The sequence below is a fragment of the Perognathus longimembris genome, chromosome 2 (genome assembly GCF_023159225.1).
Source record: "Perognathus longimembris pacificus isolate PPM17 chromosome 2, ASM2315922v1, whole genome shotgun sequence".
NCBI lineage: Eukaryota > Metazoa > Chordata > Mammalia > Rodentia > Heteromyidae > Perognathus > Perognathus longimembris.
The window spans coordinates 78,290,618-78,305,781 of record NC_063162.1 but is presented as its reverse complement, the minus strand read 5'-3'; the positions used below and the strand labels follow the sequence as shown (position 1 = coordinate 78,305,781).

The following is a 15,164-nucleotide window of genomic DNA, read 5'->3' as shown; positions in this document are numbered from 1 at the left end:
CAAAACCAGAAAATGGAAGCATGGCTTGGCTCAAGTGGTAGAGCACCAGTCTTACACACACACACACACACACACACACACACACACACACACACACACACAAAACAAACAAACAAACAAACACAAAACAACAACAACAAAAAACTACGTCCCCATCTCTGAGTAAGTTCAAGCTCTAGTAATAGCACAAAACAAATAGATACATAGATAAATAAATAAATTTAACTGGCTCAAGTCTCTGTTGCTATAAAAGATCCACAGTGGTCCAGGAAACAAAGCAACCATCTCAGGTCCCACTGCTGAAATCAGAAATGGATGCTAAGATGTTCTCCGATCTCCCATCACCCATTATTTCACAGATTATCTAATCAATCAGAATCTAAACCAAAAGATAGTGTACATTCATAACTAGTATTTTCTGAAAACTGCTGAAAAAGAAAGAATAAAGAATTAGTAAGTGTTCTCCACAAGATAGGAGAGCTCACTCAGACCCCTCAACATTTACAAATTACATTTAATGAAGGTCAGCTAGACACTGAACTAAGACATAGTTCAAGACTTGATGGATTTGAAAAGAATGCAAGTATTTGATATTCCTGTTTTCAAGTATTTTACATACATGAGGTAGAATCCTATGAAATTTCTGGTACTTGAATGTTTAATTTAGAACAGGGTGATTCAGTAACATATACTCCAGATTTATTATCAAGAATTTCAACTTCTGGGCACCAGTGTCTCATGCCTATAATCCTAGCTAGTCAAGAGGCTGAGATTTGAGGACTGAGATTGAAAGTTAGTCTGGAAAGGAAAGCCCATGTGACTATTATATTTAATTAGCCACAAAAAAGCCAAAATTGGAGCTGTGGCTCACGGAGTAGAGCCCCAGCCTTGAGTCAAAAAGCTAAGGGATAGTGACCAGGTCCAGAGTTTAAGGGCCAAATTAAAAAAAAAAAAATGAAGTCAACTTGGCTGGGGCTGGGAATATGGCCTGCTGGGTGCTAGTGGTTAATGCCTGAAGTCCTAGCTACTCTGGAGGCTGAGATCTGGGGATCCCGGCTCAAAGCCAGCCAGGGCAAGAAATTGCATAAAACTCTTTATCTCCAATTAACCAACAAAAAGCCAGAAATTGAGCCACTGCTCAGAGTGGTTAGTAGAGCAGTAGCCTTGAGCACAAAAGCTCAGGGGCAGGGCCCAGATGAGTTCAAGCCCTAGTACTGGGGGAAAAAAGTCAACTTTGGTTTGGCTAAATGCATATCCTTACACCCTAAGTAACTGTCATCTCCCCAGCATTAGAGATGAGAAAAAGCAAGTACTGGTTTTAATTGAAGAACAATCAACCACATTTGATGCAGACAAAATATTCTTTAATCCTTCACTAAAAGTGGCACAATTCTTTAAAGGCCCTAATTACTGTTTAGAGTGCTCCAAAATACTTTAGGGCTTAGAAATGGTAATTTCTTTGCTCAGAAAAAGGGGTTCCTTTTCCAGGAAGTCTTTTTGTCACATTCCCCCAGCTTCTTCCTGTCCCTACTAGCAGCTGCCTTCTTTTTTATGCAGAGCCCAGAACAAACTATACAGTTAACAAAATGTTAAAGAATAAAAAAAAATCAAATGCAAATGAGGCCTTTCTTATTTTGTTATCAAGAAATGTCATAGAATATTGACTGTTCCTTAGAAGCAACATTTTAGAGATGGCTCTTTTGGCCAAAGTATTAGGTATCTGTGTGAGGTTTTACTAGTTTTAATTTTTTTAAGCATACAACAATTTCACATATTTATGTGGTACAATGATGTTTCAATTCAAGTATACATTATAGCAAATCACAGTAATTTTCATAGTTATCACTTTAGACTTTTGTCATATTTTGATGGTGAGTATACAGGTAATCTTCTCTTATAGCTCTTGAGATAAATATTGATGGACTAGTCACTCAACTGCACAACAGAACACATAGCTTGCGCCTCCTGTCTAATTAACTTTGTCTGAAATGACCCACCGCTCCCTTCTCTCTTCCCCTTTTCTCCTCAGCCTCGGCTAACCAGTCTTCTCATCTCAATTCCTATGAGATCAAATTTCTAGCTCCCACATATAAGTGAGAACATGCTGAATTTATCCTTCTCTTCCTGGCTTACTTCACTCAACACAGTGTTCATTAGAACCGTCTATGTTGTCCCAAATGACAGGGTTTTATCCTTTTATATTAAATAAATGTTCACTTGCTTCCCTGTACTGAAATTTCTTTTGACCATCCATCCACTGATAGACATTGAGTTTGACTTCATCTCTTGGCTATTATTTTGACATAGGGTGCCAGACTACAGACCTCATCTGGGCCAATGGTGTCCCATTATACGTTATGCCAAATACCAACTGTCTAGTTTGTGTGATACTACAGTTTCCCCAGAGGTCGTAGGTGAATCCTCTGGATGAGGTCCTAATCTACTATGCCCTGATCTCCTGCGCTCCCGGGAGAGGACAGAGAAGCCAAATGCAAATGCAAGGCTATCAATAGGAGCTGGATATTTCCTTTTCATTTAACCAATTCCTCTCCTTCCTTTCTTCCTTCCTTCCTTCCTTCCTTCCTTCCTTCCTTCCTTCCTTCCTTCCTTCCTTCCTTCCTTCCTTCCTTCCTTCCTTCCTTTCTTTCTTTCTTTCTTTCTTTCTTTCTTTCTTTCTTTCTTTCTTTCTTTCTTTCTTTCTTTCTTTCTTTCTTTCTTTCTTTCTTTCTTTCTTTCTGCCAGTCTAGGGGCTTGAATTCAGGGCTGGGTTCTGACCCTAAGATTTTATGCTCCAGGCTAGCACTCTATTTCTTGAGCCACAGCTCGACTTTTGGCTCTTTGGTAGTTAACAGGACATAAAAGTCTTATGGACTTTCCTGCCTGAGCTGGCTTTGAACTGTGATCCTCAGATCTCAGCCTCCTGATAGCTAGGATTACAGATGTGGACCACCAGTGACTGGCTTGTTGTATATTTTTCTTATGAACACAAAGCATATGCTTTAGAAAAATAAATTCAAATAATGCTAATAAGTAGACAATAAAATAAAAGTTTTCCTCTTCCACAACTCATCCCTCTCTTCAGCTTCTCAGCTTCCAAAGGAGATCAGGTTAATAAAAAATATTCTATTCAGGGCGTTGAGGACTCATGCCTGTAATTGTAGTGACTCAGGAGGCTGAGATCTGAGGATCTCAGTTTGAAGCCAGCCTGGGCAGGAAAATCTGTGAGGCTTTTATCTCCAATAAAACTCAGAAAAAGCCAGAAGTGGCATTGTGGCCCAAGTGGTAAGTGCTACCCTTGAGCACTTGAGACTCAGGGACAGCACCTAGGCCTCAAATTCAAGCCCCAGAATGGGCAAAACAAAAGAAAAAGAGAAAAAGAACACTCCAGAACTGTCCTAAATATCTATACAAGCTTACAGAAAAATTTTTGTATGCATGCATGCATGCATGTGTATATGACATTTTCTTACAACACGTGGATCATTCTTCACATGCCTGTATTTCTGACTCCTTTCCAGTCTCTATTCCTGTCACCCTTGTTTGTGAGCTGCTTATACAATTCTATTGATATGCCATAGTTTTCAACTATTATGAACAAGACCAATGCTTAAATATTCTATGCACTTAAGAGAATTCATTTTCTTGTATTACATTTTTAAACTGTAATATTGATTTGTTTATTGTTTATCCACATGTTTGTATTTATCTGTACTTATTATGGATCTGTATGTTTGTAGTGCAGGATGACTTCAAAACTTCCTATGTAGCCCAGGCTGGTTATGAACTCGTGATCCTCATAACTCAGCCTCTGGAGAGCTGGGGTTATAAACATGCCTGGTGCATTTCTAAGGTAAATACCTTAAGGTGCAGTTGCTAGATGGTCACATGAATACATTTTTAGTGTTCACAGATGTCAGACATGAAGACCACTTTCACTTCTAAATGTATGTAAGGTGAATGAATGCCATCTTTGAACGCTGGCCTTTTGCTTGTTCCTGGCATTCAGGAGAATTTAAGTCCAAAACCTTCCTAACCAAGTAGGAAGACATCTGTAATCTACTTGGTATCTCTCTCCAGTTGGATGGAACTCAGCATGTGTAGTTTGATTTCTCCTATAAGTAGCCCTGAATAGGGCAGCATCACACATTCACTGTGGCTCTCCATCACGAGCACAGGCTTTTAGACCAAAAAATACAGAATTTAAAACAAAACCAAACACTTTCATAGCCAAAGCACATATGACATTCGTCATGTATGTTATGACAAGTCATATGGAGGCCAGTCTTCTGTGGTTGTTGTTATGCTTGTAATGTTCTAAAACAAATGCACTGAAAGCTAAAGTCAGAAAGCCACTGTTCCCTCCTTGAAGCTGGGATTACAAGTGTGCACTACCATGCCTGGCTCATTTCTGACCAAACAGAAATGGAGCATAAATGTTAATACTTATGGGGTGATGCAGGCTTTGTAGGACAGGCCGAGTCCATGCTCAGTGTTGTCTCATGGAATGGCCAGTGACACCCAATTATGCTTCACTTAGTAGTGGTTTCTCTACCTTCTGAATCTCCTAAGCTAAAAAAAGCTGTAACTGGGTGCTAATGCCTGTAATCCTAGTTACTCAGGAGGCTGAGATTTGAGTATCATTTGAAACTAGCTTGAGCAGAAATGTCCATGAGACTCTTACCTGCAATTAAACAGCAAAAACCTGGAAGTGGAGGTATGGCTGATGTGGGAGGGTACCAACCTTGAGTGAAAAGCTAAGCAAGAGCATGCGACCCTCAATTCAAGCCCCAGTATTGACTAGATAGAGAGACAGACACACAGATACATAGATAGATAAATGAGGAACTTTGTCCAACATGCCTTGAAAAACCACATGGCCAAAGCCAGCCATGTTGTTTCTACATTTGATAAATACTCAGATAGTGAAATGAGGGCTACAGTTAAGTCTTTTAAGCTACTTTCTCCTCTTTCTCTCTTCTCCCTCTCTGTCTGTCTTTTAAATACATCAATACCATTTCTTATATGGGTTATTGTAGACTACATATACCTACCATTTTTTCCTCAAATTACTTGTTTTTCTCCAATATATACTTGATCCTTTCCAACTGGCCCTCAGCCATAACACTAATTTCACCTTGGAGGTTTTTCCCTTCAGTTTCTCCAATGGGGATGATTAGTAACACACAAGTAAATACTGGTGTAAATTCCATCACAGTCTTGCCTTCTACTGAACATCCCCTCTGTCACTCCCCTCAGTACAACAGACATCTTGACTCTTGGTCATACAGGTATCTCACCTGAAACTTGGGACATGTCTTGACCCTCATCAGCATCCATTGTCCTCAGGTTATCTGAGAAAGAGAAGGAGGGATTTTAGTTCAAAGCAAAAATACTAGTGTGTGTGTGTGTGAGAGAGAGAGAGAGAGAGAGAGAGAGAGAGATAAAGAACCTCTATGCTATTTAACAACAAGGTTATCTAGCAAGAATAATGTATTTCCCTTTTCACATACTTGCTGGAGTATCAGACTGGCACAGACCTTGATCCTTTTAAAAACAGCATTACAAAGATTTATAAAAAAATATCATTACAAGCACAGGAAGACCAAATTTGTTATTTATTGTTAATTTCCTACTGCATAATAACCCAAAATGCAAACTGACTGCAACAAAATTAAGCAGAAAATTAAATGGCCCTGGGTCATTGTAGGCACAGAATTCATTCTCTTGGCTGATCCATAGTTATGTTCTTTCTAATTTACTGAGCATGCATCGATGAACCTTGAGTCAGCCTGGTGACACGCGTACAATCAGCAATCAAAAAACGAAGCAATTTGCTGAAGAATGTCTCATTTACCCAGGCAGGGCTGCATATCTGAGCAGCAACTGCACTACCTCCATCAATAATGAATACACCTTCAGCCTGGCAGACGGGCAGCACTGCCTCTGTGCTAAGCCCTGTCCCCTTACTCTTTCTCAGTCCCTGCCTCAGACTCCACCAGCACTTTCATAGGAGAGAAGTGATACTCACACAGCAGCATGCAAGCCAGAAGAGGCTTGCATGAGATAGATGGCAGACTCCTAAGAAGTGTTCAAATTTACAAACATGCACCAAGAAAATGCAGCCCTTCTGTGTTCCACAGACTGGATGCCAAGCCACCACACGAAGAAGGGACCCAGGGTCAGTGGGCTGGAAATAAAGGCAGTGATGTTTTAAACCTGGGCACCTGGCCCATAACTCCGAGTTCCCATGTGCCCCTTCTGTGGGTTACCTGGTGCTCTGTGGCCAGCAGGTTATTCCAACAACATCGGCTCAGGAAGCTTGCTGGACAGCCTTGGGATGAGACCATCGCTGCCCAGCAAACTGAGGCTGCTGGTTAAAATGAAGCCAGGTCCCTTTTGTTCTACTTGGCTACTTGGGTCTCTTTGATTCCGAGAGTGAATGTATAAATGTGTGAGAGTGAGCTGAGGCCTGTTTTCAGCAGTGATCTGGAAACTATGGGAAGATTAGAAGATCTTATCTGCCCTAGTTAGCTGAAAACTGGATGGCTGGTGACACACACACATGTGTACACATACACACACATGTATATATACACATAGACATGTGTACACATACATATATAACACGTATGATATAAACAAAAGTATACACATATTCAATGGACATTATATGTAGAACATATACAGTATATAGGCAAAGATTTGCATGTATGCATGTAGTATATAACACATGTATTCATGTGCACACAATATGCATATACACATATAACTACATATAAGAGCATATAATTACATATGCTATTTATGTAACTTGTTATGTTTATATCTTTAACACCTTCTATGGTGCATATGGAATATATATTTTCAACTTTTGGAATGTCACTATTTGTCATGAGAACACAAATAGAAGCTCCTTTTTTGTTTCTAAAAGGCCCCTCGCTGGTCTGAGTAGTGGCATGAATTTTGGATGATGTGTGTGTGATTTAAGAATACAACCAAGGTCACAGAAAACAAAGGCCTTGTAGCCATATTGTGCTTCAGTCCCTGAGGGGATACATCTGCCCCAAAGCACCAAGGAGGACAAAAGCCATGGACCCAAGAGTCCCACACACGTTTATTGTAAAAAGGCACAATGTGTGATCTTCTGATAGTAAACAACAACACAAAAGCAATAATAACTCAGCTAAGAAAACTGTCCTCAAAGTAGAGCACCTGAGAACCAAGATCTGGGGTCTTCAGTTTTCTGAAGGTGTGGATTGTGGTGTTATCCCCTGGGTCTGCAGTAAAGCAAGTGGAACTCAAATCTCATCACAACAATGACTCCAGCACAAAATGTGTTATATAACCTAGACTTTGAACATTTTCCTTTCACATGAATGAGAGCTTCTATATTTCTTTAAGAGATAAGAAAATGCCCTTAATTTTTACCATTTAATTTTTCTGCTGTCTTACTTTTCTTCCCTCCCTCTCTTCCTCCCTCCCTTTCTTCCTTTCTTCCTTCCTTCCCTCCCTCCCTCTCCATTCCCTCTATCTCCCTCCCTTCTTCCTTCCCTCCCTCCTTCCTGACTTTCTTTCTTTCTTTTCTTTAAATACTAGAGTTTGAACTCAGGGCCTGGGCACTGACCCTCAGCTTTTTTGCTTAAACCTAGCAGTCTAGCCTTTGAGCCACAGGTCTACTTTTGACTTTTTGAGATCTGATTTTCTTGAATAGCTGGAATTATAGTTGTGAGCACCAACTTCTGACTAGTATTTGCACTTTACATCAAATCAAACACTAAACATATTCAAAATGCACTGTCTTAAAATATTTTCCTTTAATGCTCTTATCTTTTTAATTTAACTGAAAAGAAGCAGTAACATTTTAATGGCTAGGTACCATTCACTTTACTCAAGACTCCCCAGTCGTGTATACTCAACTTAGCTTCAATGAAATGAAAAGCCCATATCCTAAGTCCCAGCTGAAGGTATCCACTTATACATCTTGGAAGAGTACATTTTCCAGCCGAGGAGAGAAGTAGTTAGCCTCCCTCTGGGTGTGTTGTCCAGCTTAGAATTCCTTGACATTGCTGCACATGACCCACACGTCCATCACCTAGGCAGGAAGATGTGAAAACACAGTACAAACTAGCACCTTCAATCTCTTCCTGAGCCTGGTCCTCCATCAGGCCTTGCCCTGCCCTGCAGGTACCACTACTCTGGGCAGTCATCTTAAAGTGAGGATAGGTGTCTTCTAGAAGGAGCACAGTGACAGGGGCAGGTGTGGCCAGAGAGAGCCCACGTAGGGTATGAATTCCACAGGAACAACATTGTGTGTCAGGAGCCCAGGAGCTCTCTTTCTTTGCACACACTTTGCAGGACAGAATCACTCAGAGCCACCCCTACTGGTCAGGAGGCATCATTTCATTGTTCATGGGCATTTTCATCTAAACTGTCTCTCGCCTCAGGGTGCTTCATGGGCTTGTGAACAGGGTGATTGCTCGGGGCCCTTCATCAGAAGGGTCCTTGGCTTTGTGTGGTATCTAATCATCACCATTGCATTGAAGTGTTCTTCATAATTTCTACGCAAAGGCCTGCCTATACTTCATTCTGTCCTGTTTCTACTCTTGTTTAACAAGCTCTCCTAGACCCCAGATTTGCATCCTCTGGGATGAAATGTAGTGACTTTGTCATAAAAGTGATTTTGGGGGTGGAGGATGGGGGCTGGGGCTTGAACTCAGGCCTGAGCTCTGTCCTATAGTAGGTTTTTTTTGTTGTTTTTTTCTCGAGGCTGGTACTTTACCACTTGTGCCACAGCTCAACATTTGGATCTTTGGTGGTCATCAGGAGGTAAGAGTCTCATGGAAGGGCTGGGAATATGGCCTAGTGGCAAGAGTGCTTGCCTCATATATATAAAGCCCTGGGTTCGATTCCCCAGCACCACATATATAGAAAATAGCCAGAAGTGGTGCTGTGGCTCAAGTGGTAGAGTGCTAGCCTTGAGCAAAAAGAAGCCAGGGACAGTGCTCAGGCCCTGAGTCTAAGGCCCAGGACTGGCAAAAAAAAAAAAAAAAGAGTCTCATGGACTTTACTACCCAAGCAGGCTTCAAACCATGATTCTCATATCAGCTTCCTTTGTAGCTAGGGTGATAAGTATGGAGCCACTGGCACCTGGCTAAAAATGATTATTTCTAAAAGATAAAGATCCGAAGAAGTAGACAAGGCAAACAGTGGAAAAGAAAACTTGGCACAGTGTTTAGAGGGCAGCCTTGAGGGTCCTAAGCGCGGTCAACACCCATCCAATTCACCCTGGCATGCTTTGCAATGCCCTGGGCTCTGTGCCCCTGCTACCAAGTACTTACAGAGTCCTTTTCTCTCTACATGAAGCCACTCAGTGTCAAGTAGCAAATAGAATTTAAGCTTGATAAGGTCTCAGCTTAAAAGAAGTCTACCTTCAATTAAAAACAAAACAAAACAGTTAATCCTCAAAGCAAACTAGAGGTGTGTTTTTCCCACACCAAAATGGAAAAAAATATCATTCTCCCTCTAGAGAGGGAGAAGCCAGCAGGAATAACCATTTCATAGAAACATCCTGTGATTTCCTACATTGCATAGGGAACCTGGACAGCTCAGGCAGAAGCTAACCCAATCAATAGTAGAAAATCAAAAATATCAGTAAGCTGTCTTTCCCCTGCGCAATTCCTATAAACATGAATGCTTTTATTGTGTTCGGAGCAGGCTGTTCTGAATGTGGCACAAGGGGAAATAGATGCTGAGATAAGGGCAGATCAACGTGGCTGAGGCTGCCCAACACTGGTCCCCTAGCAGAGGAGACAGAAAAGTTTGTATTATCACCTACCATCCTTCCAAATCCCTTCATTTCTACCTCCTTGTCTTGCTCTCCCCTAATCTCTATGTCATTCTCTTTCTCTTGCCCCTTCCTTCTCTCTCCCTTTCTTTCTCTCCTCTGGTTTTGATCAAACAGGGACAAACAGACCTTAAGTTCCGCATCTCAACTGATTTCAACTCAGAGGAGTTAACCTATCAGTAACTTTACAGAAAGCAAGAGACAGGTGAATCAACACACCAGGCCACCAGTCAGTATGGGCCTCTCTCCTCGCAGGCAGGAAGTGAAGCGATACTGGTTCTGGGACTCTTCCAAGACTCCCAGTCTTGACTCGGCCTTGCCTGTGCCATTCTCCTGCCCCTTGCCTTTCTTCCTTCCCCACAAGGGCCACAGAGGCCAGGTGAGAACCTGGCTGGTTCCAGAAGAGAAGCATCCAACAGCCCTGGGCAGTTATTGATTCCAAGTGAGAAGCCAGGGCCAAGCTTCTTTGGAGAGAGCCCATTTCTAACTAGAGCAGTAAGCAAATGGCTTGACAGTCTAGGGAACAAGCAGGGCAATGAAAGGTGATTCTTAGATACTCTGTCAGCCTCCTCCAGTGTACATCTCTCTCTCAGTGCTCACTCAGAAGCACAAGTCCTTTTCCAGAATTCCTATAGCCCATCAGGAATGACAACTTTCTTACTTTTCAAGCTGCCCAGGTATATGGGATTTCAGCATTGCTTAAGCATGTGGCATGTCAAACTCCCAGAATGCAGTTCCCAAGGTAGGTAGACATGAACTTGCTCACTGGGTGCTTGCTGTACTTCCAACATGCTTTCAAAAGTCTTTCTTGAGTCTTAAACAAGGGCCTTAACCCATCCTTTTCTGTTTGTTTTGCGAGTTTTCTAAGCAAATGCCTTTCCCCTCCCCCACACTGCAGAGGGAATTCTCTGAGCCAGTTGTATTTCATAACATTTCTTGATGATCTAGAACATGCCAAGAAAAGACAGAGAAGGAAAGAATCCTGATGTCCACTCTTTCTAATTAGTCAGCCTATCAAAAGTCTGGTGTGGAAGAGGTAACTGAGATCTCACGAGATAAGATAGTGGACTTCCTCTGTGCTGTCACTTCTACTGCTATCCCAGCACTGACTCCAAAGCTGAAATAGTATTCAATACCTATTGATGAAATGTGTGTCTTTACTGGAGCTTGAACTCAGGGCCTTGGTGTTGTTGTCCCTTAGTTTTGTTTTGTTTTCCCCCCACTCAGGGCTGGTATCCTACCACTTGAGCCATAGCTCCATTTTTTTTTCTTTTTTTGGCTAGTCCTGGGCCTTGGACTCAGAGCCTGAGCACCATCCCTGGCCTCCTCCCGCTCAAGGCCAGCACTCTGCCACCTGAGCCACAGCGCCCCCTCTGGCCGTTTTCCATATATGTGGTGCTGGGGAATGGAACCGAGAGCATAATGTGTCGGAGGCAAGCACTCTTGCCACTAGGCCATATTCCCAGCCCCATTTTTTTTTTTTTGATGGTTAACTGGAGATAAGAGTCTCACATGCTTTTGCTGCCTGGGCTGGCTTCAAACCATGATCCTCAGATCTCATGAGCCTCCAGAGTAGCTAGAATTATAGGTGTGAATCACCTGTGCCTGACTGCAATGTGTGTCTTAACCCTCCCCCCATTAAACCTGAGGCATCAGTATTATTACTTCCATTTTCTAGGAGAAAAAGCTGAGGTTACAAGAAAAGTAGCTTGTCCAAATGAACAGCAGAGTTTAAACCATGGCTATTGGGTGGCAATGCTCTCTTTCTCGCTCTCTCTCTTCAAGGTTATAAAAGGTTATAAAAGGTTATAAAAACCTTCATCGCATAAGTGCAGTAATCACAAAATCCAAATTTTGGGGAGACAAAAAAAAAAAGATGCTCTTCGCTTGCCTCGTATACATGAGGCCCTGGGTTCAATTCCCCAGCACCACATATACAGAAAATGGCCAGAAGTGGCGCTGTGGCTCAAGTGGCAGAGTGCTAGCCTTGAGCAAAAAGAAGCCAGGGACAGTGCTCAGGCCCAGAGTCCAAGCCCCAGGACTGGCCAAAAAAAAAAAAAAAGATGCTCTTTACAGTTTATTGGAAGACAGTATGTTTTTGTAATACTCTACTACTGAGGCAAACTTCCTCACAGAATTTCCTTAGCACAGTTATGTACAGGATATTTGGTCAAATGGAGGCTTTTCCATCAGAACAAGTGAAGCTGCCTCCAAGCTACTTTGGGGCTACCCCTTAAATATTCAATGGTGCTTATTTTGAAAGCAGTAAGTATTTCTAGGGGACATGGGCCAAGCTTACAATCTATTAAAAAATGTCTTAGGTCACCAATATTTGAATAAAACATGTTATTCTTGTATGGGACAAGTCCTTTTATCTTGGCACTGGAAGATTTTATTTTTGTATAATCTTTCCTATCACCATGAATCTTACACTGTATCTTCAAAAAAGGAAATGTTCCAAGAGAAAGCCCAGGCAATATTCAAAGTCTTTGTAGCTACTCAAAGAGACTTGCTAAGTTTGTGATAACAATTTGACAACACAGGTTGGGAGAATATCAAACACTTCCTCACATATATTTCATTTCAGAATCTTTTCATTTTTCAAAAATTAGCTGCCTATCTACACAGTCTCATGATTATTTTTCTCCTGAGCTTTGCTAGTGCAAATAACAATGGGAAAATAACAACAACAACAACAACAACAAAACACCTAAAACCAAACTTAGAGCAGGAAGGACTCCAATTGGGCATCTACCCTGCCCCTCCTCTACCAATCCAACCGCTGAACACAAGAGCAGAAACTTCTTCAGGGTAAGTTTTAATATGCACAGTGCCACTCCTGGCTTTTTCTGTTTATGCAGTGCTGAGGAACCAAACCCAGGGATTCATGAGAGCTAGGCAAGCACTCTACCACTAAGCACTCTACCACATTCCCAGCCCTATATTGTATATTTTATTTATTTATCTTGCCAATCCTGGGGTTTAAACTTAGGGCCTGAGCACTGTCCCTAGCTTCTTTTTTTTTTTTTTTTTTGCCAGTCCTGGGCCTTGGACTCAGGGCCTGAGCACTGTCCCTGGCTTCTTCCCGCTCAAGGCTAGCACTCTGCCACTTGAGCCACAGCGCCGCTTCTGGCCGTTTTCTGTATATGTGGTGCTGGGGAATCGAACCTAGGGCCTCGTGTATCTGAGGCAGGCACTCTTGCCACTAGGCTATATTCCCAGCCCATCTACAGCTAGTTTTCATATGCATTTTTTCCTCCCCTGTGGACAGGAACTGAGAGGCAAAAGGAGAAGGTCCAAAGGGGACAGAGTGAGGAAGCTTTCCAGAAATACCGTTGATAACCATGTTATCTGAAAGTCACTGTATTATTAGTTTTTCTTGTTATGTAGCCAGGCTGGCCTTAAACTTTCAATCCCCCTGTCTCAGCCTCCAGAGTCCTAGGATGGGATTATAGGCATGTACTACCATGCTTAACTGGAAAAAAAAATCTTACAAAAGAGGAATTTAAGTGAGGTACCAGTGTCTTGAATGTCTTTTTATTATGAAATCCAAAGGATTACAGTTTTAAGCCAGTTGGGGTAGAAAAGTCCAAGAGATTCCATCTCCAGAGTAACCAGCAAAAAGCAGGTGTGGCTCCAACAGTAGAGTACCAGCTGATAAGCAAGCCAGCAAGCCAAACAAGCACACTAAGTGAGCAGTAGGCCCTGAGTTCAAACCCCAGTAACCAGGAAAAAGGAAAACTAAAGAAATATTTGACAGAAAGGAGTACTTAAAGAGTCAGATTAGATTCCTGCTCTCTTTTAAAAATTTTCAGACAGAATATTTTAAAATGCCACACTGGAGCCACCTGTCTAAAAATAAGGTACAAGAAAAGAAGACATTATAGAAGAAAAGCCTATTTTAAAATGGAAAAAATGTTGAGCTAATCACTGTGTCTGCTGACATATTTCTATTGTCCCAGGCCCAGAGTAAGGGGCCTACCAATGTCCCGAGTTGACAATCCTATGAGTTTGTGATCCCTCGTGGGTGTGCCCTGCTCACTTAGAGAAGAAAGGTTTCCGGAGGCACTACATGCAGGCTCACATTGCGTACAGTAACCAGAGGGGAGACGGACTCACATTCTACCATCAGCCTCCGTTTTTTTCTCTAGCATGTCTCCAGATTTGGGCCACTGGCAACGGCCACACCCTAAGTAGCTTCCTCAACTATAAATGGCTTTTCACACTTCATCACATAAGAAAAAAAATATACACACACTAAGTTTAGAGTCATTTTCTACTACTCTCTTACTGATTTTGGAAGATCTTCATGCATGACCAAGAGCTGTTAAAAAACACTGCAACAAAAATACGATCACTATCTTTAAAATATAGCAACTGATCCCCAAATAATGATCTACAGAGAGTCCCTGATGGCTTGTAATTACTATAAAGTGACACTAGAAACAATTTTGTGTTTTACTGATTCTAAGTTCCTATTAGCTTTTAGTTTTTAAAATACAAACTTAGCAATATTAATGAATTAATGCAAGGCCAAATGGTGTTCTAAGCAACATAATACCTTTCCCTATTTACAGTGAAGTTATTTTAATGTGCAAGTAAAGAATTTCTTGTCGATATTTTGAATCCCAATAATGAAACTGTTATCTGGTAGAAAAAAATAATCCACTGATCTAGCGGAGGAGGGTGCTTCGGGCTTATGATACTGAGGTTTCTATAAGGCCATTACATTTCAATTAAGGAAGGGGCTTGTGTAAGTTTATTTGGCAATAAGTATATTTTACTTAAACTCAAATGAGTAAAAGCATGAAGATTCTCATAGGGCCATCCCATTGTTTGAGAACCCATATGTGTATACTTAGCAACTTAAACTGAAAGGTCATTATTGGCTGCTTTGCCCTCTGAAGATACATTGTTAGGTACTATAAATTATTTTGCATCTTAGTTATGGCCTTGTTCATCTGTCTGGTGATGAGAAAAGATCTACAAAATGTAGATATAAACACAAAGGAAAAAATGTTCCAGAACAAATATATTATATGGCTTATGGCGACACAGCTGTTTGTCTCTTATTCTCTTCATTTTTACTTTATTGCCTTTAAGTAGTCACACAAAGAGGTTCCAATTCACCATGCATATTCACAATGCATCTTGATCAATGTCATCCTGTCTCTTATTCTTTGCAACGTATGAGTTGATCTAGCCTAGCCAGAGAGGAGTACTTAGTCTTTGTTACAGAGAGGTGAAGGAAGTATAGAGGTCCTGTTTGGTGTTTCTCATTAGCATTGGGTCTCATGGACTCAGTAAAAGCTTTCTCTAA

At 41.4% G+C, this 15,164-nt stretch overlaps 1 protein-coding gene across 10 annotated transcripts in view; it reads right to left on the bottom strand.

Annotated features, from left to right (window-relative positions):
* The window catches only part of Ikzf1 (IKAROS family zinc finger 1), a 100,933-nt gene that overhangs the window by 77,809 nt on the left and 7,960 nt on the right, over window positions 1-15,164 (bottom strand). For 3 of the 10 annotated variants that reach the window (XM_048339567.1, XM_048339569.1, XM_048339570.1), the window contains exons 1-2: window positions 10,064-10,354; window positions 5,298-5,351 (exon numbers count right to left, since the gene is read on the bottom strand). In XM_048339567.1, coding sequence (XP_048195524.1) covers window positions 5,298-5,351; window positions 10,064-10,325 — 316 coding nt within the window. In that variant the 5' untranslated portion in view covers window positions 10,326-10,354. Of the gene's footprint in view, window positions 1-5,297; window positions 5,352-10,063; window positions 10,355-15,164 lie in introns of those variants that run through there. The other 7 variants (XM_048339565.1, XM_048339568.1, XM_048339566.1 and 4 more) reach the window with 3 other exon arrangements.